Raw genomic sequence first — 26427 nt, forward strand, 5'->3', positions numbered from 1 at the left:
CCCGATGCTACCTGTTCTAACCCGATGCTACCTGTTCTAACCCGATGCTACCTGTTCTAACCCGATGATACCTGTTCTAACCATATGCTACCTGTTCTAACCCAATGATACCTGTTCTAACCCGATGCTACCTGTTCTAACCCGATGATACCTGTTCTAACCCAATGATACCTGTTCTAACCTGATGCTACCTGTTCTAACCCGATGCTACCTGTTCTAACCCGATGCCACCTGTTCTAACCCGATGCTACCTGTTCTAACCCGATGATACCTGTTCTAACCTGATGCTACCTGTTCTAACCCAATGATACCTGTTCTAACCTGATGCTACCTGTTCTAACCCAATGATACCTGTTCTAACCCGATGCTACCTGTTCTAACCCAATGATACCTGTTCTAACCCGATGCTACCTGTTCTAACCATATGCCACCTGTTCTAACCTGATGCCACCTGTTCTAACCCAATGATACCTGTTCTAACCTGATGCCACCTGTTCTAACCTGATGCTACCTGTTCTAACCCAATGATACCTGTTCTAACCCGATGCTACCTGTTCTAACCCAATGATACCTGTTCTAACCTGATGCCACCTGTTCTAACCTGATGCTACCTGTTCTAACCCGATGCTACCTGTTCTAACCTGATGCCACCTGTTCTAACCCAATGATACCTGTTCTAACCCGATGCTACCTGTTCTAACCTGATGCTACCTGTTCTAACCCGATGCCACCTGTTCTAACCTGATGCTACCTGTTCTAACCTGATGCCACCTGTTCTAACCCAATGATACCTGTTCTAACCTGATGCTACCTGTTCTAACCCAATGATACCTGTTCTAACCTGATGCCACCTGTTCTAACCTGATGCTACCTGTTCTAACCCGATGCTACCTGTTCTAACCTGATGCCACCTGTTCTAACCCAATGATACCTGTTCTAACCCGATGCTACCTGTTCTAACCTGATGCTACCTGTTCTAACCCGATGCTACCTGTTCTAACCCAATGATACCTGTTCTAACCCGATGCTACCTGTTCTAACCTGATGCTACCTGTTCTAACCCGATGCTACCTGTTCTAACCCGATGCTACCTGTTCTAACCATATGCCACCTGTCCTAACCCGATGCTACCTTTTCTAACCCGATGCTACCTGTTCTAACCCAATGATACCTGTTCTAACCCGATGCCACCTGTTCTAACCCGATGATACCTGTTCTAACCCGATGATACCTGTTCTAACCCATTGATACCTGTTCTAACCCGATGTTACCTGTTCTAACCCGATGATACCTGTTCTAACCCAATGATACCTGTTCTAACCCGATGCTACCTGTTCTAACCCGATGCCACCTGTTCTAACCCGATGCTACCTGTTCTAACCCGATGATACCTGTTCTAACCTGATGCTACCTGTTCTAACCCAATGATACCTGTTCTAACCTGATGCTACCTGTTCTAACCCAATGATACCTGTTTTAACCCGATGCTACCTGTTCTAACCCAATGATACCTGTTCTAACCCGATGCTACCTGTTCTAACCATATGCCACCTGTTCTAACCTGATGCCACCTGTTCTAACCCAATGATACCTGTTCTAACCTGATGCCACCTGTTCTAACCTGATGCTACCTGTTCTAACCCGATGCTACCTGTTCTAACCTGATGCCACCTGTTCTAACCCAATGATACCTGTTCTAACCCGATGCTACCTGTTCTAACCTGATGCTACCTGTTCTAACCCGATGCTACCTGTTCTAACCATATGCCACCTGTCCTAACCCGATGCTACCTTTTCTAACCCGATGCTACCTGTTCTAACCCAATGATACCTGTTCTAACCCGATGCTACCTGAGCCTGATGAGCCACGCAGTATATTTAATACATGTTATGAACCACACATTAATGACATTTAATGAACCCAAGCCCCAAAAAATACCAAATGATTGTGCCATTATCCAATACATAGGTGTAGGCCACAGCACATTACACACGACAGAAGAAACTATTACCTGAAAGAGCTGGGACATCTATGTGTATAGGGCTATATATCAATCTAGAACAGGATGATCTATTTTGGATGCAATTTGAATGTTGATGGAGAGAGAGAAAGACTGCGAGAGAGTGCTCACGCGTGCACTTATTTAAAGCAACGATATTCGAGTGATAGGCTGTTTTAAAACTCTGCAGCTGCAATTTAAAAAAAAATAACAATCTTTACAATTAAAAAACAAGGTGACCACCGAAAGCCAGATGGAGATGGATAAATTAGACGTGCATTCGGTCTTTATAGTACTGTAGCATAGGCTACGCTGCAGCAAATGTAGACCTACCTGTCACAAGATAAAAAGTGACCATGATGAGATGATAGGTCTACATGCGATGTGAACTGCGCTCCATACTGAGATGGGCGGTCTGTCCGCACCCTGAGCGTTGATTCATCATGCAGAGGGCCGTAGAGAAGACAGATTTAGACACTGCATATAATTTAACAGTTCCATTTTCACTCCATGCTGTTCATATAAATAATTTATAATAATAAACCGGTTTCTCGCAGTTATTCATCCCAGGAAAAGGGAGTGGTTTTGGGCAGTAAATCCCGGTAACCGCGTTCCCGCCATTCAACCCTAGTGCTATTAACATCCAGGGGTTTGGGGGGGGGGGGGGGGGGGGATAATATGGTACATGTAGTCTACTGTCTGTATTTATGGGAAGATTTGTGGGGGGACCGCCGACCTCCTCGTGACCCCAATACCACGGTTGATATTAGGAAGAAGGTTCTTCAAGACAACCCATGCAGACACTGCTCCCAAATCCCCTCCTCCCCACTAATGAGCCCGCTTTGTTATTCAAGGAGGCTTGAACCGCAAATCTCCCAACATGCTTTGCCAAAGAAAGGCCTCCCATTAAGACTGTGAATGCCGAGAAACATTGGTTAGCCCGGCTGTGATGACTCGGGTAATGCTGTCCGCGCTCTGTCAAAACAATGTGTGACATTTTCCTTTAAAGCTAAATTACCGCCGCTGGAGTTCGAGATAGAGATCTAGGTTAATGTGAATGCACGTTAATCCGCCTAATACGATCTCACATGATAGTGCACATCTGTTGTGGGATGAGTTGTGTAGAGGTATCTTGCATGTATTAGGCCTCGAGAGGAAGCTTTTGAAGGACCGGTTTTCCAATTGCAACCGTAAAAAATAAAATAAATAAAAGAAGGCTTGAGATTAGCCTATGATGATCGAAGATGGCTAACACTTCACAGCTCATTCGCAGTGCTGCTCGAAAACTGTTACAGTGAGGGAATAAAGTATTTGATCACATGCTGATTTTGTACGTTTTCCCACTGACAAAGACATGATCAGTCTATAATTTTAATGGTAGGTTTATTTGAACAGTGAGAGATAGAATAACAACAACAAAATCCAGAAAAACGCATGTAAAAAAATGTATGAATTGATTTGCATTTTAATGAGGGAAATAAGTATTTGACCCCTCTGCAAAACATGACTTAGTACTTGGTGGCAAAACCCTTGTTGGCAATCACAGAGGTCAGACGTTTCTTGTAGTTGGCCACCAGGTTTGCACACATCTCAGGAGGGATTTTGTTCCAGTCCTCTTTGCAGATCTTCTCCAAGTCATTAAGGTTTCGAGGCTGACGTTTGGCAACTCGAACCTTCAGCTCCCTCCACAGATTTTCTATGGGATTAAGGTCTGGAGACTGGCTAGGCCACTCCAGGTCCTTAATGTGCTTCTCCTTGAGCCACTCCTTTATTGCCTTGGCCGTGTGTTTTGGGTCATTGTCATGCTGGAATACCCATCCACGACCCATTTTCAATGCCCTGGCTGAGGGAAGGAGGTTCTCACCCAAGATTTGACGGTACATGGCCCGTCCATCGTCCCTTTGATGCAGTGAAGTTGTCCTGTCCCCTTAGCAGAAAAACACCCCCAAAGCATAATGTTTCCACCTCCATGTTTGACGGTGGGGATGGTGTTCTTGGGGTCATAGGCAGCATTCCTCCGCCTCCAAACACGGCGAGTTGAGTTGATGCCAAAGAGCTCGATTTTGGTCTCATCTGACCACAACACTTTCACCCAGTTCTCCTCTGAATCATTCAGATATTCATTGGCAAACTTCAGACGGCCCTGTATATGTGCTTTCTTGAGCAGGGGGACCTAGCGGGCGCTGCAGGATTTCAGTCCTTCACGGCGTAGTGTGTTACCAATTGTTTTCTTGGTGACTATGGTCCCAGCTGCCTTGAGATCATTGACAAGATCCTCCCGTGTAGTTCTGGGCTGATTCCTCAACGTTCTCATGATCATTGCAACTCCACGAGGTGAGATCTTGCATGGAGCCCCAGGCCGAGGGAGATTGACAGTTATTTTGTGTTTCTTCCATTTGCGAATAATCGCACTAACTGTTGTCACCTTCTCACCAAGCTGCTTGGCGATGGTCTTGTAGCCCATTCCAGCCTTGCATGGAGCCCCAGGCCGAGGGAGATTGCCAGTTATTTTGTGTTTCTTCCATTTGCGAATAATCGCACTAACTGTTGTCACCTTCTCACCAAGCTGCTTGGCGATGGTCTTGTAGCCCATTTCAGCCTTGTGTAGGTCTACAATCTTGTCCCTGACATCCTTGGAGAGCTCTTTGGTCTTGGCCATGGTGGAGAGTTTGGAATCTGATTGATTGATTGCTTCTGTGGACAGGTGTCTTTTATACAGGTAACAAACTGAGATTAGGAGCACTCCCTTTAAGAGTGTGCTCCTAATCTCAGCTCGTTACCCGTATAAAAGACACCTGGGAGCCAGAAATCTTTCTGATTGAGAGGGGGTCAAATACTTATTTCCCTCATTAAAATGCAAATCAATTTATAACATTTTTGACATGTGTTTTTCTGGATGTTTTTGTTGTTATTCTGTCTCTCACTGTTCAAATAAACCTACCATTAAAATTATAGACTGATCATTTCTTTGTCAGTGGGCAAACGTACAAAATCAGCAGGGGATCAAATACTTTTTTTCCCTCACTGTACATAGGCAGCCTGTCAAAAAACGGCTGCGTGTGCCATGTAAGTCAAATCGATCACCCGTTTCCTAACGTGCATCACTCTATATTTTTTTATGCCCCATTGCAAAGAGAAACCGCTAACCCTAGCCATGTAAGCCAATACCACTAACGACACACACAGCTCTCAAATACTGCTCCTTTTTTAAAAATGTCTTTATTCCATGAAATCCTCCCGGAGTCATTACCCCCTGACACACAATGTTGCTTTGCAATTGCCTTTGAGGGCACCAATAACACAGGCCCTTAAAAAACTCCCCAATAACTGCGTATGAACCCCCAGAGACGGCCTTGATCGACTGCAGCGGTTATCAAAGGAGAAGACTCCATTTTGGCTCAGAAGAAGCAATGTGGGAACCATAATGTCTCCTTACCCCTGTGTTGGTATTTCCCACCTTTGGGTCCATGTTGACATGTACAGAAATAAAAAGACAGACAAGATGGTAGGAAGGGTCAATGTTTCTTTATTAAAGTTTATATTGATAATTTATCCCCATCAACCTCATTCTTTGTTACCCTTTGGAGGGTTTTAGCTTTGGTCCTGACTGGAAAAAGGCCGATATCTTTTAAGGGTTAAAATGCAGAGCTTGACTGTTTGGCCCATGATGGGAGGAATCCGAGATGATGGGAGGAATCCGAGATGATGGGAGGGAATCCGAGATGATGGGAGGAATCCGAGATGATGGGTGGAATCCGAGATGATGGGAGGAATCCGAGATGATGGGAGGAATCCGAGATGATGGGAGGAATCCGAGATGATGGGAGGAATCAGAAGTTCCTACAAGAAGGCTTCTTACTGGCGATAATATCTGTGAACTTGGCTTATTAACTATGGTTAATTTTTTTTGTTATATTATATTTTTGATATATTCGGTATGCTGAAGAGGACTAAAAGCACCCATGCAGAGTAAATAAATGAATGATTGAAGATAACATATTTCATTTACTAGGAATCTGGTTAAATGTTAAAGCTCAGACAAAACGTTTGCCTGCCAACAGTACTTAGCACCTCTGAACAGAGTGTTCGCAGTCAATCTCTTTTGTGTTCACACAGCAAAGACCTTGGAACTAGTCGGCCACTCAGCCTTGTTAAAATACTCCAAACCAGAAGGTGGCAGTAGCGTTGTTTGGCAATGCAGTGTATGTGCATATTGCTTATGGTCTAGATTCCAAGCTATCTGCGCTAATGTTGCTATTTTGTAGAAAACCCTTGTTGATACTAGCCAGATACCTACCCAGCAAGACGATGAAGAAACAATTGAATTCACTCTCCATAATCCCATACTGCCAGTGGCAGCCAATAGCCAAGTGTTTTGCTAGCTAGCCCACGTTAGCATATTCGCTAGCTAGCACAACATTGCTAGCTAGCACAACATTGCTAGCTAGCTAAGGACACTGCAATAACTCGGCAGCTGTTTCATGGAAACTAGCTAATCCATTGTGATTTAATGATAATGTCATTACTAGCTACTACTTGGAGGAAGTAGTGTTGTGTAGCATTGCGTCTGTGCACTTAGCTAGCTACCATCCCATAGCCTACATTGCATATGAAGTGTGACTGTCTCATCCGTGTATGTACGGCGAACATGCCCTTTTGTTCAAAAAAAAAATGTTGGTTGGCTCCCCCACGTGGGGGTTTGTGCTCTCTGATTGGCTCTAAGTCAAGTTGTTGGCCACTGACGAGCATTGCGATTCTACAAGTCAAATCGGCAGGTTCGTCACTACCGGGTCGGCATGCAGCTGGTACCGCTTTTGTTATAGCAAGAGAAGGAACGGCCTCCCACTGTGATAAGGACCTATCGGCAGTGAGGTTTTCTGTGTTTCATGCTTTAGCGGTGTGGCATGTGGTAGCTTATAAAATATCATCGTGTTTTGGTTGTAGCTGGGAAAGGAAAGTCAGTCTGAAATGGGTATGCCCTGGAGCAATCAACAAGGATGTAGATGAAACAGAAGGTCATCCACAGCCCTGCTTGACAGAGGTGGGACTTGCCAGTTCAGTTCACCACTCTAGGAACTGGCAACAAGGAGCCAAAGAGACCCACTAAACGCAGAAGTAATGAATGCTAATATAGCATAGAGTTGACTCCAAGACCATGTGCCTCACCCCACACACTGACTAATGATGCATTGTACAACATGCAGAGGGCATTCATACAAACCTACAGTGTCATACTTGAGTAAAAGTAAAGATGCCTTAATAGAAAATGGCTCAAGTAAAAGAGAAAGTCACCCAGTAAAATACTACTTGAGTAAAAATCTAAAAGGTATTTAGTTAAAAAATATACGTATCAAAAGTAAATGTAAATTGCTAAAATATACTTAAGTATCAAAAGTAAAAATAATTTCAAATTCCTTACATGAAGCAAACCAGACGGCACCATTTTGTTGTTTTTATTGTATTTACGGATAGCCAGGGGGCACGCTCCAACACTTACAACCTTTATGTGTGTTTAATAATAATATAATATGCCATTTAGCAGACGCTTTTATCCAAAGCGACTTACAGTCATGCGTGCATACATTTTTGTTTATGGGTGGTCCCGGGGATCGAACCCACTACCTTGGCGTTACAAGCGCCGTGCTCTACCAGCTGAGCTACAGAGGACCACAGAGCATTCATTACTTGTTTAGTGAGTCCACCAGACCAGAGACCAGGATGACCAGGGAAGTTATCATGATAAGTGCCTGAATTTGACAATTTTCCTGTCCTGCTAAGCATTCAAAATGTGACGAGTACTTCTGGGTGTCAGGGAAATTGTATGGAGTAAAAAGTACATTATTTTCTTTAGGAATGTAGTGAAGTAAAAGTTGTCAAAGAATATTAAAGTACAGATACCCCAAAAAAACTACTTAAGTACAGTGGGGAAAAAAGTATTTAGTCAGCCACCAATTGTGCAAGTTCTCCCACTTAAAAAGATGAGAGAGGCCTGTAATTTTCATCATAGGTACACGTCAACTATGACAGACAAAATAAGAAAAAAAAATCCAGAAAATCACATTGTAGGATTTTTTATGAATTTATTTGCAAATTATGGTGGAAAATAAGTATTTGGTCAATAACAAAAGTTTCTCAATACTTTGTTATATACCCTTTGTTGGCAATGACACAGGTCAAACGTTTTCTGTAAGTCTTCACAAGGTTTTCACACATTGTTGCTGGTATTTTGGCCCATTCCTCCATGCAGATCTCCTCTAGAGCAGTGATGTTTTGGGGCTGTCGCTGGGCAACACGGACTTTCAACTCCCTCCAAAGATTTTCTATGGGGTTGAGATCTGGAGACTGGCTAGGCCACTCCAGGACCTTGAAATGCATCTTACGAAGTCACTCCTTCGTTGCCCGGGCGGTGTGTTTGGGATCATTGTCATGCTGAAAGACCCAGCCACGTTTCATCTTCAATGCCCTTGCTGATGGAAGGAGGTTTTCACTCAAAATCTCACGATACATGGCCCCATTCATTCTTTCCTTTACACAGATCAGTCGTCCTGGTCCCTTTGCAGAAAAACAGCCCCAAAGCATGATGTTTCCACCCCCATGCTTCACAGTAGGTATGGTGTACTTTGGATGCAACTCAGCATTCTTTGTCCTCCAAACACGACGAGTTGAGTTTTTACCAAAAATTTATATTTTGGTTTCTTCTGACCATATGACATTCTCCTAATCCTCTTCTGGATCATCCAAATGCACTCTAGCAAACTTCAGACGGGCCTGGACATGTACTGGCTTAAGCAGGGGGACACGTCTGGCACTGCAGGATTTGAGTCCCTGGCGGCGTAGTGTGTTACTGATGGTAGGCTTTGTTACTTTGGTCCCAGCTCTCTGCAGGTCATTCACTAGGTCCCCCCGTGTGGTTCTGGGATTTTTGCTCACCGTTCTTGTGATCATTTTGACCCCACGGGGTGAGATCTTGCGTGGAGCCCCAGATCGAGGGAGATTACCAGTGGTCTTGTATGTCTTGCATTTCCTAATAATTGCTCCCACAGTTGATTTCTTCAAACCAAGCTGCTTACCTATTGCAGATTCAGTCTTCCCAGCCTGGTGCAGGTCTACAATTTTGTTTCTGGTGTCCTTTGACAGCTCTTTGGTCTTGGCCATAGTGGAGTTTGGAGTGTGACTGTTTGAGGTTGTGGACAGGTGTCTTTTATACTGATAACAAGTTCAAACAGGTGCCATTAATACAGGTAACGAGTGGAGGACAGAGGAGCCTCTTAAAGAAGAAGTTACAGGTCTGTGAGAGCCAGAAATCTTGCTTGTTTGTAGGTGACCAAATACTTATTTTCCACCATAATTTGCAAATAAATTCCCTTACCAGCTCCTTACCAGCTCCTTACCAGCCCCTTACCAGCTCCCTACCAGCCCCTTATCAGCTCCCTTACCAGCTCATTACCAGCTCCTTTCCAGCCCCTTACCAGCTCCCTTACCAGCTCCCTTACCAGTTCCTTATCAGCTCCTTACCAGCTCCTTACCAGCTCCTTTCCAGCCCCTTACCAGCTCCCTTACCAGCTCCTTACCAGCTCCTTACCAGCCCCTTACCAGCTCCATACCAGCTCCATACCAGCCCCTTATCAGCTCCCTTACCAGCTCCTTACCAGCTCCTTTCCAGCACCTTACCAGCTCCCTTACCAGCTCCCTTACCAGTTCCTTATCAGCTCCTTACCAGCTCCTTACCAGCCCCTTACCAGCTCCCTACCAGCCCCTTACCAGCTCCATTACCAGCTCCTTTCCAGCCCCTTACCAGCTCCCTTACCAGCTCCCTTACCAGCTCCCTTACCAGTTCCTTATCAGCTCCTTACCAGCTCCTTACCAGCTCCCTTACCAGCTCCTTACCAGCCCCTTACCAGCTCCCTTACCAGCTCCTTACCAGCTCCCTTACCAGCTCCCTTACCAGTTCCTTATCAGCTCCTTACCAGCTCCTTACCAGCTCCCTTACCAGCTCCTTACCAGCTCCTTACCAGCCACTTACCAGCTCCCTTACCAGCTCCCTTATCAGCTCCTTTCCAGCCCCTTTCCAGCTCCTTACCAGCCCCTTACCAGCTCCTTACCAGCCCCTTACCAGTTCCTTATCAGCTCCTTACCAGCTCCTTACCAGCTCCCTTACCAGCTCCTTACCAGCTCCTTACCAGCCCCTTACCAGCTCCCTTACCAGCTCCCTTATCAGCTCCCTTACCAGCTCCCTTACCAGCTCCTTACCAGCCCCTTACCAGCTCCCTTACACCCACCTCTCCCCCCCAAAAAAACCCAAAGCAGTCATTAGTGTGTAGTGTGGGAAATTAAAATGGATGGGTGTAACGTCCCGAAGATTAGCTGTAATGGAAAGGATGCAAAAAGGGAGACTGTGTTCCCCGGAACATGGCCGAGCGACGCACACACACACACACGCACGCACACACCCACACACGCACGCACACACACACACGCACACACACACACACACACACGCACACACACACACACCCACACACGCACGCACACACACGCGCACACGCATGCGCGCGCACACGCACGTACACACACACGCACACACACACGCACGCACACACGCACGCACGCACACACACGCGTGTCATTAAAACGTGCCCGGGAAAGGTCAGCTGGCACCATGGGAGGCTGATGGATGGGGGGGGGGGGGGGGGGGGGGGGCTCGACGGCGACGCCAAAGTCAAGTGAGCTTTCCACCACCCCCCGATCCAAAACTTTTTACCGGAGGTGGCAAGATGGCCCCCGACAGCAAATCAATCTCGAAGCTTGAGGACGCGGAGGAAAGTTGTAAATTAAAAGAAGAAGAGGGAAAGAATGTGGGTTCAACACCGTCCCACAGTAACCGTTAGGCCTTACTAATAGTAGACACAGGCTGCCTGAAACGGTGGCCTATTAAATTATGTCTCCATTAAGATTGGGTGACAGGGACGAGAGGGGGGGGGGGGGGTTACATAATGGCAATGTTTGATAAAGTGAGTGACTAATTCAATGGGGATTTCTTGGCTGCGCGCTCTCTGTCCCCACTTTGCCGCTGAATCACAGGCGATTAATTATGCAAACTAAATAGAGGCCCAATTTTGATCCAATTTAAATATCCAAACCTTTGCTTTGCCCCCACACGTAATGGATTTGGAGTCCTTGCACAGGGAGTGTAAACCATGAGTTTAACCAACCAGCTCAACTGGCCACAGCCACAGAACAGCAGTATTAAATGCACGTCCTGCTTACGCACACTTAGGGTTGCAAAGGGAGGGTATAATACTATAAACTATACCAGTAAACTACCAGAATTCTGGTATCTTTCAAGGATTTTAAGACATCTAGTGGCCCTTTTGGGTACTTCAGATTATTACAGGTAATTATCTTTGTCCCTCTTTGTGGCCTTTATCACATGTAAAATATATTAAATAATTAAATAACATTATTACAAAATAAAAATAATAGAATGAGAAAGCTGTAAAACATGATCCTAGATACAAACCATTAACTTAGTGAATACCATTGGTGTTTAATATGAGGGTTTCTGTATGAAATATACTTTGTTGATTAGATGCTTTTTTCATTAATTCGGCTATTTTCTCTTGAACCATATGGTCTATCTACTAGAAACTCATGGACAATATGGACACAGATATAAATGAATACTATATATGAATAAAAATATATATATATAAATTACCAAAGTTATGATAGATTGCCATAGATTTTCTGTTAACTACCAAAATTACTGAAGATTCCGGTAACTTCGGTAAATTACCGGTAGCTTTGCAACCCTACTCACACTGTGGCTAGGGAATTTTCCCTATGACTCAGAATAAAACTGTCGCTCCAGGTTCAATGGATGTACAGGAAGGATGCAGTATGAAAATATGCTGTTACTCAGCACTCCGATACATGTATATTCTATGATGCAGCAAGCACCGGTTTTAACGCACCTCGCCCTAACCGTGACCATCCAATATGTCACCCTAAATGCTGCCCTGCAGGGTTGGGGTCAATTCACTTCCGCCAAAGTCAACGGAATCAAAAATGGAATGGAGCACAACCCTGTTACCCTACCCGTGCTGCCGACTTACTCTAACACCGACCTCACCACGACACTCTGCGCCATCACTAATCCTATTACCTTACATCTAACCCTTTGACCCCCAAGCACTGGCCTAACAATCCCTGACTGTGTAGCCCTGTCGCTACCATGACACTTACTGTCGTCCGCCGTTTCCCGTGCCCCTATCTCCCGCTCTCTGAGTGCGTCTGCCTCCTCCTTCCTCCTTGCCTCCTCCTTCCTGAGATCACCCAGCTGGGTCTGTAGGTCATCAGAGACCCGCTGCAGGTCTCGAAGCTGGGCCTGAGGAGAAAAAATAAATTTAAAAAATGGAAGAAATCCTCAACTCAATGCAACACTGAGGCCTATGGCAACCTAACACAACATTGCAACGCATCACAACACATCACATTTATTACAAAACGACTTTACTAGATAAAAAGTTATATTATACATCTTGGGCAAGCTTAATGGTCAAGCATGAATACATTTCTGTGCATGTTTTGCCGTATGAAAAAGGAGAAAGTGGCGGGCAAAATGTGTTGTATAGAAGTCATGGAAGTGATGGAGTGGGTGCAAATGTACAACTCCTTCAATTGTATCTCATTCATTTAGAGAGTGGGGCCTGAATGGATTTAATGATAAATCTCAAGTATTGAGCCTCCTTTTCAGTTATTTCTCCCTTGCTGTATTCACAGCAGCAGCTCTGCTGTAAAAACAGAGGGGACTACACAATGGACTATTTAAATCACCAGCGCCAGGCGGTGTTGCCGTGGCACCAAAATGACACTGAATGACAGAGAAGCATAGACTATCATCACTCTCTGTAATAGTCCAATTAATGAACAAAACGTGTGTGTGTGTGTGTGTGTGTGTGTGTGTGTTGTGTGTGTGTGTGTGTGTGTGTGTGTGTGTATGTGTGTTACCTTCCAATCTCCTCTCTGAGAGTTTCTCATAATGCAGTGATGAATTCTAGAGCTGTGGTTACGATAGGGACGACTAGCTTTCTGGGGCATGGTACTTCCTTATCCACATTCAGCAGCCACAGTGATTTATGGAGTCCATTTTGAGTTAGCAAGAGCATACCTGCTCCAATGTACAGCACTGTCTGGGTAAAAAGGTTCCTCCAGGCTACATTATCAATTTAAAGCCTCAACAACTATCCTAAGTGCTACCATGACTAGCTACCATCAGCAACACAAGGCAAAAAAACTATATTATTTGATGGCAGATTTATAAAAAAGTGGAATGTCCTGCACTCTCTTTCACTGCATGTATTGTCATTCAATCTAGTCCTCAACCTTTTGTAAAACAAAACAAAAATACAATAGGATATATTATTCCAGTAATGTCTCTAAAGGTCTGGTGTTCTTCTAACATTTGCCCCTCGGGATAGGTTCCCTTTGGGTCATTGTGTAAGGTTCCTGGGACTAGCCCCAAAAGCACTCCGCCATATCAACAGAGACATATTCAGAACAGAGGATCATGATCTGCAGTGGGGGCAGGGGGTTGTACAAGCACTCAGCCTGGATCTGTCAATCACCTACACACAGAAACAGAACATCGACCCGAAATATCCAACAAAAGGTGCCCTGGGTATAAGAAGCCTATCAACTGGCGATCAGAAGAGTGTGTCTGTGTGTGCAGACGTGTGTGTGTGACTGAGTCAGCTAACTGTTCCGTGTCGTCATAGTCAGCTAACTGTTCCGTGTCGTCATAGTCAGCTAACTGTTCCGTGTCGTCATAGTCAGCTAACTGTTCCGTGTCGTCATAGTCAGCTAACTGTTCCGTGTCGTCATAGTCAGCTAACTGTTCCGTGTCGTCATAGTCAGCTAACTGTTCCGTGTCGTCATAGTCAGCTAACTGTTCCGTGTCGTCATAGTCAGCTAACTGTTCCGTGTCGTCATAGTCAGCTAACTGTTCCGTGTCGTCATAGTCAGCTAACTGCTCCCTGTCGTCATAGTCAGCTAACTGTTCCGTGTCGTCATAGTCAGCTAACTGTTCCGTGTCGTCATAGTCAGCTAACTGTTCCGTGTCGTCATAGTTAGCTAACTGTTCCCTGTCGTCATAGTCAGCTAACTGCTCCCTGTCGTCATAGTCAGCTAACTGTTCCCTGTCGTCATAGTCAGCTAACTGTTCCGTGTCGTCATAGTCAGCTAACTGTTCCGTGTCGTCATAGTTAGCTAACTGCTCCGTGTCGTCATAGTCAGCTAACTGTTCCGTGTCGTCATAGTCAGCTAACTGTTCCGTGTCGTCATAGTAAGCTAACTGCTCCCTGTCGTCATAGTCAGCTAACTGTTCCGTGTCGTCATAGTCAGCTAACTGTTCCGTGTCGTCATAGTCAGCTAACTGTTCCGTGTCGTCATAGTTAGCTAACTGTTCCGTGTCGTCATAGTCAGCTAACTGTTCCCTGTCGTCATAGTCAGCTAACTGTTCCGTGTCGTCATAGTCAGCTAACTGTTCCCTGTCGTCATAGTCAGCTAACTGTTCCGTGTCGCCATAGTCAGCTAACTGCTCCCTGTCGTCATAGTCAGCTAACTGTTCCGTGTCGTCATAGTCAGCTAACTGTTCCGTGTCGTCATAGTCAGCTAACTGTTCCGTGTCGTCATAGTCAGCTAACTGTTCCGTGTCGTCATAGTCAGCTAACTGTTCCGTGTCGTCATAGTCAGCTAACTGTTCCGTGTCGTCATAGTCAGCTAACTGTTCCGTGTCGTCATAGTCAGCTAACTGCTCCCTGTCGTCATAGTCAGCTAACTGTTCCGTGTCGTCATAGTCAGCTAACTGTTCCGTGTCGTCATAGTCAGCTAACTGTTCCGTGTCGTCATAGTCAGCTAACTGTTCCGTGTCGTCATAGTCAGCTAACTGTTCGGTGTCGTCATAGTCAGCTAACTGTTCCGTGTCGTCGTAGTCAGCTAACTGTTCCGTGTCGTCGTAGTCAGCTAACTGTTCCGTGTCGTCGTAGTCAGCTAACTGTTCCGTGTCGTCGTAGTCAGCTAACTGTTCCGTGTCGTCGTATTCAGCTAACTGTTCCGTGTCGTCGTAGTCAGCTAACTGTTCCGTGTCGTCGTAGTCAGCTAACTGTTCCGTGTCGTCGTAGTCAGCTAACTGTTCCGTGTCGTCGTAGTCAGCTAACTGTTCCGTGTCGTCGTAGTCAGCTAACTGTTCCGTGTCGTCATAGTCAGCTAACTGTTCCGTGTCGTCATAGTCAGCTGACTGTTCCGTGTCGTCATAGTCAGCTAACTGCTCCCTATCGTCATAGTCAGCTAACTGTTCCGTGTCGTCATAGTCAGCTAACTGTTCCGTGTCGTCATAGTCAGCTAACTGTTCCCTGTCGTCATAGTCAGCTAACTGTTCCGTGTCGTCATAGTCAGCTAACTGTTCCGTGTCGTCATAGTCAGCTAACTGTTCCGTGTCGTCATAGTCAGCTAACTGTTCCGTGTCGTCATAGTCAGCTAACTGTTCCGTGTCGTCATAGTCAGCTAACTGTTCCGTGTCGTCATAGTCAGCTAACTGTTCCGTGTCGTCATAGTCAGCTGACTGTTCCGTGTCGTCATAGTCAGCTAACTGCTCCCTATCGTCATAGTCAGCTAACTGTTCCGTGTCGTCATAGTCAGCTAACTGTTCCGTGTCGTCATAGTCAGCTAACTGTTCCCTGTCGTCATAGTCAGCTAACTGTTCCGTGTCGTCATAGTCAGCTAACTGTTCCGTGTCGTCATAGTCAGCTAACTCTTCCGTGTCGTCATAGTCAGCTAACTGTTCCGTGTCGTTTAAATGCTAGTTTAAACAGTAACCATAGCAACACATGGTATGGTTGCAAGGGTAGGAAGACACTGATTTCCCTGGGTGACAGTCAGACTAGGAGCCAGTGTACACTCCTACTGTTCTCTACCTGTTTCTCCCGCCAGGTGAGGACGGCCTCCTCGACCAGCTGCTGCTTGAGCCTCAGCCCCTCACCCAGGGCCCTCATCTGGCCCTCCACCGCTGCTCGCTCCCTCTGTCCCAGATTCCTGGAAGAAAAGAAACGCGGCCGCCCCATCACTACTGAGAAAAACCCACCGTCTGCTGTCTCCATGGCTACCTCCCACCCCCTTCTAACAGTGATGCCATGGGCCAATTCTGGAGGGCTCACAGTGTACTCACCCAGTCCAAATGGGAAAATATCTGGGTCCATAAACTAGAGGAGTACTCTGTGGAAGAGCAGATATCTCTTTTGCCTGAGACATAGTAGAGGGAAGGAGGTTGTGAGGTCGAAATTAGGTATAAAATGTTTTGTTTGTTTGTAGTTTTGAAGCATATGGCATAGGAAAATGATGAAGTCAGTTAATTAAATTAATCCTTTATTGGTGCTTGGGTTTGCCAAAGGTGTGCCCATGTAGTGCTAGCAGTGGTAATTAACATCAATGCAATTAGGTGTGTTTTACTAATTGAGGTTGTGGCTATGCTTTGACTTGGAGGCATTAGAGAGTCTAGCTAAATCATATTCTTCTGAAAAATGTATGCACACCTATCGTATATATTCAAGATGAATTTTTGCTTCCAGGCATTTCTTAAGTGGAATAAGAGCCCTTCGTTGTTATAAGATGAGGTGTTGTTTAGACGTTGGGAAAGAACCAATTATCCCGAGGAAAATATCCACAACGTCTCGATTTAACTGAGAGGCTGCTGTTGTTATTATCAGTTCTAGTTCCAAACAAGCACTCCGACGGTAAATAAGATGGCAAATGAGAAACAAATGAGGTGGTGACTCTGTATCTGCCTACGTTGAACTCTTGTTATCCATGATGTATTCACATTAAGGGAGGGTTGCTAAAGGAATCATATTATGTCAATGTAGCACTCAGTTTCTAGCCCAGTGACAACACGCCCCCTGGTGCTAACATTCAGCATAAGAATGTTCACCGGTCATCACTGTCATGTAGGTCCAAAAGGCTCTGATGTCAACAGAACGGTTAGGACAACAGGGACATTTATTAGGCTATTCATATCAAAACATCCTTATTGAAATGCGTATCTTATCAATTTCAACCAGGTGTTAAATTGGGATGTTGGATAGCATGCAGTGGGAACAAATTCCAGCTCCAAATGATCACGGTCCACCACAGCAACTGATTTAGGGCTAGACCAGGTAACCGGGCAACCAGGAGTGTGTTCTCTGAGATATCAGATAAGTGCCAGATGTAAAGAAAACAAGCAGGTGTCCACCCCTGGACACCTTGGACTAAGGTGTCCGCCCCTGGACTAAGGTGTCCACCCCTGGACTAAGGTGTCCACCCCTGGACTACGGTGTCCACCCCTGGACTACGGTGTCCACCCCTGGACTACGGTGTCCACCCCTGGACTAAGGTGTCCACCCCTGGATGAAGGTGTCCACCCCTGGATGAAGGTGTCCACCCCTGGATGAAGGTGTCCACCCCTGGATTAAGGTGTCCACCCCTGGATGAAGGTGTCCACCCCTGGACTACGGTGTCCACCCCTGGATTAAGGTGTCCACCCCTGGATGAAGGTGTCCACCCCTGGACTACAGTGTCCACCCCTGGACTACGGTGTCCACCCCTGGATTAAGGTGTCCACCCCTGGACTAAGGTGTCCACCCCTGGACTAAGGTGTCCACCCCTGGACTAAGGTGTCCACCCCTGGACTATGGTGTCCACCCCTGGACTAAGGTGTCCACCCCTGGACTACGGTGTCCACCCCTGGATTAAGGTGTCCACCCCTGGACTACGGTGTCCACCCCTGGACTACGGTGTCCACCCCTGGACTACGGTGTCCACTCCTGGACTAAGGTGTATGATTTTAGAAGTATGGACTCCCAGTCCAACTGACCTGCATGTGTTTTGGCAAGGCTTTTGACTCCTGTACTCATCTGTAGCATCACAGCAGTCTGGAGGGAAGAACAGTAAAAGGCATGAAATACACACAAGCCAAATCCATTAGGTGCACAAGAACAAAGACCAGAGTGCCACATTGACCTCTGACACTTCTCTGTGCATTCTTATTGCTCATTGAAATGCAGCCATTTAAAATCCCAATCTGCTAATTCCCAAATGGAGATGAAGCTCCGATGCCTACAGCTATGTTCAGCACCTGACAAAATAACTACTACATAGCTAGGTCTGGTTTCAATCCGAGACTTGCCAGGGAGCGACCAAGGCCACGAGAGTGCTCACAGTGGGAAATTCCTCAATTACGCTGGTCCCCCGTTGATTGAGAAGTAGTTAGAGCGTCAGAACTCTCACTGAGCCGAGAGGACAAATCCCCCCAACTCTAAGTGGCTCCACTCAAGGTGGGAGGATGAGAAGGTACAGCGCTGCCAGAGTCAGACACTAACCCCTACTTTAGCTCCTCTCTCTTTCTCCACCGCCTGCCGTCACAAGCAGCCAGGAAAGCCTGGGACAGGGAGGGGGTGGCGATAACGGGAAGCGTTCCATTTTTTGAAAGCATGCAGCGCTCAGAGAAAAGAGGGACAAAAACTGTCTAATTAAAGGATTTACACCATGAGGAGATGAAGACAGAATGTTGTTCATAGGAGGAGAGAGAGGATGAAGACAGAATGTTGTTCATAGGAGGAGAGAGGATGAAGACAGAATGTTGTTCATAGGAGGAGAGAGATGATGAAGACAGAATGTTGTTTATAGGAGGAGAGAGATGATGAAGACAGAATGTTGTTCATAGGAGGAGAGAGATGATGAAGACAGAATGTTGTTCATAGGAGGAGAGAGATGATGAAGACAGAATGTTGTTCATAGGAGGAGAGAGATGATGAAGACAGAATGTTGTTCATAGGAGGAGAGAGATGATGAAGACAGAATGTTGTTCATAGGAGGAGAGAGATGATGAAGACAGAATGTTGTTCATAGGAGGAGAGAGATGATGAAGACAGAATGTTGTTCATAGGAGGAGAGAGATGATGAAGACAGAATGTTGTTCATAGGAGGAGAGAGAGGATGAAGACAGAATGTTGTTCATAGGAGGAGAGAGATGATGAAGACAGAATGTTGTTCATAGGAGGAGAGAGGATGATGAAGACAGAATGTTGTTCATAGGAGGAGAGAGATGATGAAGACAGAATGTTGTTCATAGGAGGAGAGAGATGATGAAGACAGAATGTTGTTCATAGGAGGAGAGAGAGGATGAAGACAGAATGTTGTTCATAGGAGGAGAGAGATGATGAAGACAGAATGTTGTTCATAGGAGGAGAGAGATGATGAAGACAGAATGTTGTTCATATGAGGAGAGAGATGATGAAGACAGAATGTTGTTCATAGGAGGAGAGAGAGGATGAAGACAGAATGTTGTTTATAGGAGGAGAGAGATGATGAAGACAGAATGTTGTTCATAGGAGGAGAGAGATGATGAAGACAGAATGTTGTTCATAGGAGGAGAGAGATGATGAAGACAGAATGTTGTTCATAGGAGGAGAGAGATGATGAAGACAGAATGTTGTTCATAGGAGGAGAGAGAGGATGAAGACAGAATGTTGTTCATAGGAGGAGAGAGATGATGAAGACAGAATGTTGTTCATAGGAGGAGAGAGATGATGAAGACAGAATGTTGTTCATAGGAGGAGAGAGATGATGAAGACAGAATGTTGTTCATAGGAGGAGAGAGATGATGAAGACAGAATGTTGTTCATAGGAGGAGAGAGATGATGAAGACAGAATGTTGTTCATAGGAGGAGAGAGATGATGAAGACAGAATGTTGTTCATAGGAGGAGAGAGGGGGGATGAGGGGGGCGGGGGGAGTCTTGTTGACTGTTTTGCCTCTCCATCTCTCAGTTTGTTACCTCGACTAAAGGGACTGGCAGCGGGTATAACAACTTCCAAGCTGTCAATCTTTGACAGCATTCAAAATGTGTTCTCAAAGAGAAGAGCCAACCAGTGGGACATCTCTGAGACAGTGTTCTTCCTACTGGAGTGGAGCTCACTCCCACTGTAGTCACAGCTGACGTCTGTAGTCTAGTTTAACAACAGTGTGGGAATCATAATGGATAGCAATATGAACGTAGGCCGTAGCATCAATGTGAAGGATCAAAGGATGATTGTTAATAACTTAGCCCTGGTCTTTGAACTACCTAATCAACATCTACACAAGAGCATGACTGGCTTAATAAAGTAGAGGTAGTAACACTGTAACTAATGTGTTCAACATGCATATAGTCCAGGATAGTACAGTACATTACAGTGCAGTACATTACAGTGCAGTACATTAGAGTACAGTGCAGTACAGTGTAGTACATTACAGTACAGTGCAGTACATTACAGTGCAGTACATTAGAGTACAGTGCAGTACAGTGTAGTACAGTACATTACAGTACAGTGCAGTACATTGCAGTACATTACAGTACAGTGCAGTACATTGCAGTAAATTGCAGTACAGTACAGTACAGTGCAGTACAGTACAGTACATTACAGTGCAGTACATTGCAGTAAATTACAGTGCAGTGCAGTGCAGTGCAGTACAGTACAGTACAGTACAGTACAGTACAGTACAGTGCAGTACATTGCAGTAAATTACAGTACCGTACAGTACAGTGCAGTACATTGCAGTACATTGCAGTATATTAGAGTACAGTGCAGTACAGTGCAGTACATTACAGTACATTGCAGTATATTAGAGTACAATGCAGTACAGTACACTACAGTTTGCTAGCCATGCACAATAGGGAAAACCTTACCGCAGATGCCATCATTGACACGTGAAGATGGTATGTAGTGAGGGCGGTAGCCAAGGTTGGTGCAGTAAAATCGGCCATTAGGACAGGCTGCAGTGCCTAAAGAGGGCAAAGTGCAAAGTTCAAAGATAAGTCTGTGATGACTGCCTTTCATTACTAAGGTAATCATTGGAAGCAGATTTTCAATGGAATAATAATTCATGTTGAACCAGTTTATCTGATTTTATAATTCATATGAAGCTTGCAAGAAAGGCATTTCACTGTACTTGTGCACGTGACATTAAATCTTGAACCTTGAATGGGTTGTGAAGGAAAATACATGCAATTCCACAATCGCTCTTAGGGTGGCAGTGTCCTGCCAATAATCACACGGATGTTTAATTTCTGGGACCAGACCAAATTTTCAGGGGCAGATGGTTAGATGGGTCGTACTGAATCTGATCATCATTTTCACCATTAACAACAAACTTCCAAACCTAAAGATGTAATTTTATGTTTAAATGTTTTCTAAAAAAATTACATTAAATCTGAAGAAGTGAAAAGTTTGCCCAATTGCCCAATTTGGCTATAGCAGAAATAATGTCCTATAGTTCAATTAAAGCGATAGACAACTTCCTCTCGGATTATGGCGGAACCTTGCCTCTTAGCCTCCCCAGGAATCTCTTGATTAGGTCACTAGGTATTGAACTAAGGTTGCTATAATATTTGAATCTCTTGATTAGGTCGCTAGGTATTGAACTAAGGTTGCTATAATATTTGAATCTCTTGATTAGGTCGCTAGGTATTGAACTAAGGTTGCTATAATATTTGAATCTCTTGATTAGGTCGCTAGGTATTGAACTAAGGTTGCTATAATATTTGAATCTCTTGATTAGGTCGCTAGGTATTGAACTAAGGTTGCTATAATATTTGAATCTCTTGATTAGGTCGCTAGGTATTGAACTAAGGTTGCTATAATATTTGAATCTCTTGATTAGGTCGCTAGGTATTGAACTAAGGTTGCTATAATATTTGAATCTCTTGATTAGGTCGCTAGGTATTGAACTAAGGTTGCTATAATATTTGAATCTCTTGATTAGGTCGCTAGGTATTGAACTAAGGTTGCTATAATATTTGAATCTCTTGATTAGGTCGCTAGGTATTGAACTAAGGTTGCTATAATATTTGAATCTCTTGATTAGGTCGCTAGGTATTGAACTAAGGTTGCTATAATATTTGAATCTCTTGATTAGGTCGCTAGGTATTGAACTAAGGTTGCTATAATATTTGAATCTCTTGATTAGGTCGCTAGGTATTGAACTAAGGTTGCTATAATATTTGAATCTCTTGATTAGGTCGCTAGGTATTGAACTAAGGTTGCTATAATATTTGAACAAGAGGGTCTAGTTGTATTCGCTCTACCGCTCACTCTATTCCTCATCACCCAGTCTAACATTATATTCCTTCATTGTGCCAGCAGATTCATTTAGTACAGGGGTGTCAAACATACGGCCCGGGTCCAATCTGGCCCGCGGACGGTTTGAGATAATAAATAAAGGAGACAAAAATGGGGGAGGGGGAACAAACTCACTCATTCTTTAAAAATGACTCATACTAAAATGGAAACTGTGTAGAAATGATAATGAACATACATTCATACAGTTTCTTGACTGTGTCAGGCTCGTTAATAATCTCTGAAATACAGTGCCTTCAGAAAGTATTCACACCACTTGACTTTTTCCACATTTTGTTGTGTTACAGCCTGAATTTAAAATGGATTAAATTGATATTTCTGGTCACTGGCCTACACACAATACCCCATAATATAAAACTGGAATTTTGTTTTTTCAACAAAAAAAGATGGAAAAAAATGAAAAGCTGAAATGTCTTGAGTCAATAAGTATTCAACCCCTTTGTTATAGCAAGCCTAAATAAGTTTAGGAGTAAAAAATGTGCTTAACAAGTCAAATAAATTGCACTCACTCTTTGTTTAACATTATTTTTGAATGACTACCTCATCTCTGTACCCGACACATACAATTATCTGTAAGGCCCATCAGTCGAGCAGTGAATTTCAAACACAGATTCAACCACAAAGGCCAGGGAGGTTTTCCAATGCCTCACAAAGAAGGGCACCTATTGGTAGATGGGTAAAAATGTAAAAAGCAGTCATTGAATATCCCTTTGATCATCGTGAAGTTATTAATTACACTTTGGATGGTGTATCAATACACCCAGTCACTACAAAGATACAGGCGTCCTTCCTAACTCAGTTGCCGGAGAGGAAGGAAACCGCTCAGGGATTTCACCATGAGCCCAATGGTGACTTTAAAACAGTTACAGAGTTTAATGGCTGTGATAGGAGAAAAGTGAGGATGGATCAACAACATTGTAGTTGCTCCACAATACTAACCTAATTGACAGAGTGAAAAGAAGGAAGCCTGACCAGAATAAAAAATATTCCAAAGCATGCATCCTGTTTGCAACAAAGGCACTAAAATAATACTGCAAAATAATTGGCTAAGCAAATCCAATACAACACATTACTGAGTACCACTCTCCATATTTTCAAGCATAGTGTTGGCTGCACCATGTTATGGGTATGCTTGTAGTCATTAAGGACTGGGGAGTTTTTCAGGATAAAAAATAAACGTAATGGAGCTAACCACAGGCAAAATCCTAGAGGAAAACCTGGTTCAGTCTGCTTTCCACCAGAGACTGGGAGATGAATTCACCTTTCAGCAGGACAATAACCTAAAACACATGGCCAAATATACACTGGAGTTGCTTACCAAGAAGACAGTGAATGATCCTGAGTGGCAGAGTTACAGTTTTGACTTAAATTTGCTTGAACATCTATGGCAAGACCTGAAAATGGTTGTGTAGCAATGATCGAATGTGGCCCCTGGGGCAAAATGAGTTTGACACCCTTGATTTTGTTTTCACTTGCAACATAGATCCTTGAGTTCAAAGGAACTCTTGAGAACTTGAAATCTCAGCAAGTGTGTATATTCCATGAATATAAACTAAATCAAAACCAGGGGTGTGAAGATCTTTGCATTGATAGTCAAGCATCAGTAGAGCTGTTGTCTTTGCACTGTCAGACCAGTGACATTGCTTGTCTCTGTACACTCTCTGTGCTCCCTGCTCAAGTAAACCTGATCATAGAGACAGGTAGACCATTCTTTATCACTATACCAGCCAGGTAAATAATGGTTTTACCACCCACTTACCATGGGTAACTTACCACCTCTAAAACAAGGACTTCAATTACAGTTACAAAGTCAACCCATCGAAATATCTGGAAGTCATTGATTATACCAAACTTAAAGGCGAGCTGAAATTTGATTACATTTTATAACCAGCCAGCAGTCAATCACCCCCCCCTTACCTTACATGTGCTACAACACAGCTGTTTGGCTGCATGCCTACAGAACGTCTTGAAGATGGTCTATGTGACTGAGTCATTCTACCAGTTCACTTTTAGTTTTTAGCTTCATCTATATAACTGTACCTGTGATCTGAAACGTAACTTCAGGTGTGCAGAAGTTATTCAACTCATCCTCATCGCAATGTACTGATCTAGGATCAGTTTAGCCTTTTTACGGTCATAATGGATTAAGATTTACATTTACATTTTAGTCATTTAGCAGACGCTCTTAACCAGAGCGACTTACAGGAGCAATTAGGGTTAAGTGCCTTGCTTAAGATGACATGGAAAGAGGGGACTTGATCCTAGATCAGCACTTTTTTTTGAATACTGGCCCTAATAGTATATTTGTGGTTAGGGGCAACCTGTACCTCGAGCCTCTTTACCTGGTTCATCTGACCCATCCGCACAGTCGCAGTAGTCGTCATTCACCTGGTCAAAAGGGATCATTTTGGACCCATCAATACACAGGAAGGACTTTCTTTCTCTGTAAAACCTCTTATCTGTTAAAATGGAGAGAGAGAGGGAAAAAAATCTAAGCAAACATCATGTGTGTGTTGTGTTGACATTCTTGACTTATAAAGTTGGTTTGTCTAGCGGTTAACACATCTGCCTACCCATGTCTCCCCAATGGCGGGGAATCAAAATGGCTACCCTTTCTGCCACTTTATGTTAATCAGATCTCCCTCTTTCATTCCACACTGTCTCAATCATCATTTGATTACAGTCTCATATGGTATTGACTTTACAGCTCATTCTGGGGTCGGCGGTAGGTTAGAGAGATGGGCCACATAACGAGGGGGTTGCCGGTTCAAATCCCAGGGCTGACACAATGTCCATGCAAGTAAAAATATAAAGATGTATTCTACTCTATTCTAAAAGCATTCTACATGTTAGCCTATTGCCAGGCTGAATGTGTGAATCAATGACAGGTGCATATTGTTGACAGTCACAACACTTGCACAAAGCAAATGATAATTGAAATGTTTTAATATTGTAAAACGAATTAGATAGCTAACGTAAGCTACTTCAATTCGTTCAGTAGGCCTAGTTTGGTAAAACATGCCAGTATGGTAAAGGTATGCTAAGAGGCTTCTTTGTTTACTAGCTAATCCAGTACCCCTGGCTAGTTAGCTAATCTTGCAACAGCATAACATTTGTTTACTTCGGGAAAGACTTACACGATAAAGAAATTCCTCTGATTTTTCGCGAGTCTACACAAATGGACCAAATAACCACAGCAATGATAATATGATAATGTCCGAGGGAACAGTTTGTAAACATTACTCTCTTTACAGGCTGCAAAGCAGTTAAAATGCTCTTAACACTCAAATATTAGCTAGCTAGTCTAACATTTTCCAGTGAACTATCAGTGCTTCCTGAAACATCGTCACGTGACGTGACATGTGCATAGATTTCACCGTCTACGTTTCAAAATAAAAGCCCCCCTGTAAAAACAGAATATTTTAACATTAGCATAAATGTATTTAACACAGAGAAAATATGTTTGTAATCAAACAATATAAAAGTAATCAAATAAAATGTCTGTTATACCTTGACTGATAGGCTATCTATTTAACTGACTGTTTAATTGACAAATTATTCATCAAATGCACTTGACATTTTTCCATTGACTGATGATTTGCTTTGTGGAGATTGGCTGATAGCTATTTGTGTTACATCTCTGACTGTCTCACAAAAAGCATATAACAATTAACATATGGCAATTAATTTTAACCTTTTAAAACTAAATTTGGAAAATACGATGATGTTAGTCAAGGAACATTTGAACAAAAATGTCATCTAAACATCAATACACAAACAAACATCCAATTTCATGGTTATGTGAACATGCAATGAAGAGTTATATCACTATTACATTCCATCCAGTACACCGGAAGTAAATATTCCAGTTAATCTACTGTAAATTGGGCCGCATCTCTTTCTCACTTCATTTTACATTTGTACATTTTAGTCATTTAGCAGACGCTCTTATCCAGAGCGACTTACAGTTAGTGAGTGCATACATTTTCATACTGGCCCCCCATGGGAAACGAACCCACTGCTCTACCAACTGAGCTACAGACTTCCTCATTCATAGTTCTTCATCCTTGCCTCCCTGACACTGGTGACCTTTTCATCCAAATCTCAGGTCCTCAGGTCCTCATCTCTCTCTCTCTCTCTCTCTCTCTCTCTCTCTCTCTCTCTCTCTCTCTCTCTCTCTCTCTCTCTCTCTCTCTCTCTCTCTCGCTCTCTCAGCGT

General features: G+C 43.9%; 1 protein-coding gene across 1 annotated transcript in view; it reads right to left on the reverse strand.

Moving 5' to 3' along the window:
* LOC311132622 (glucosidase 2 subunit beta-like) overlaps positions 1-25536 on the reverse strand; it is a 100847-nt gene extending 75311 nt beyond the window's left edge. Inside the window, 6 exon segments of the mRNA XM_084165868.1 lie at positions 12246-12387; positions 15974-16091; positions 17908-17965; positions 20760-20855; positions 24552-24668; positions 25347-25536. Coding sequence (XP_084021994.1) covers positions 12246-12387; positions 15974-16091; positions 17908-17965; positions 20760-20855; positions 24552-24668; positions 25347-25449 — 634 coding nt within the window. The 5' untranslated portion in view covers positions 25450-25536.
* Between the last annotated feature and the right edge of the window lie 891 nt (positions 25537-26427).

Source organism: Coregonus lavaretus (genome assembly GCF_964263955.1).
Source record: "Coregonus lavaretus genome assembly, chromosome: 7".
In the NCBI taxonomy this organism is placed as follows: Eukaryota; Metazoa; Chordata; class Actinopteri; order Salmoniformes; family Salmonidae; genus Coregonus; species Coregonus lavaretus.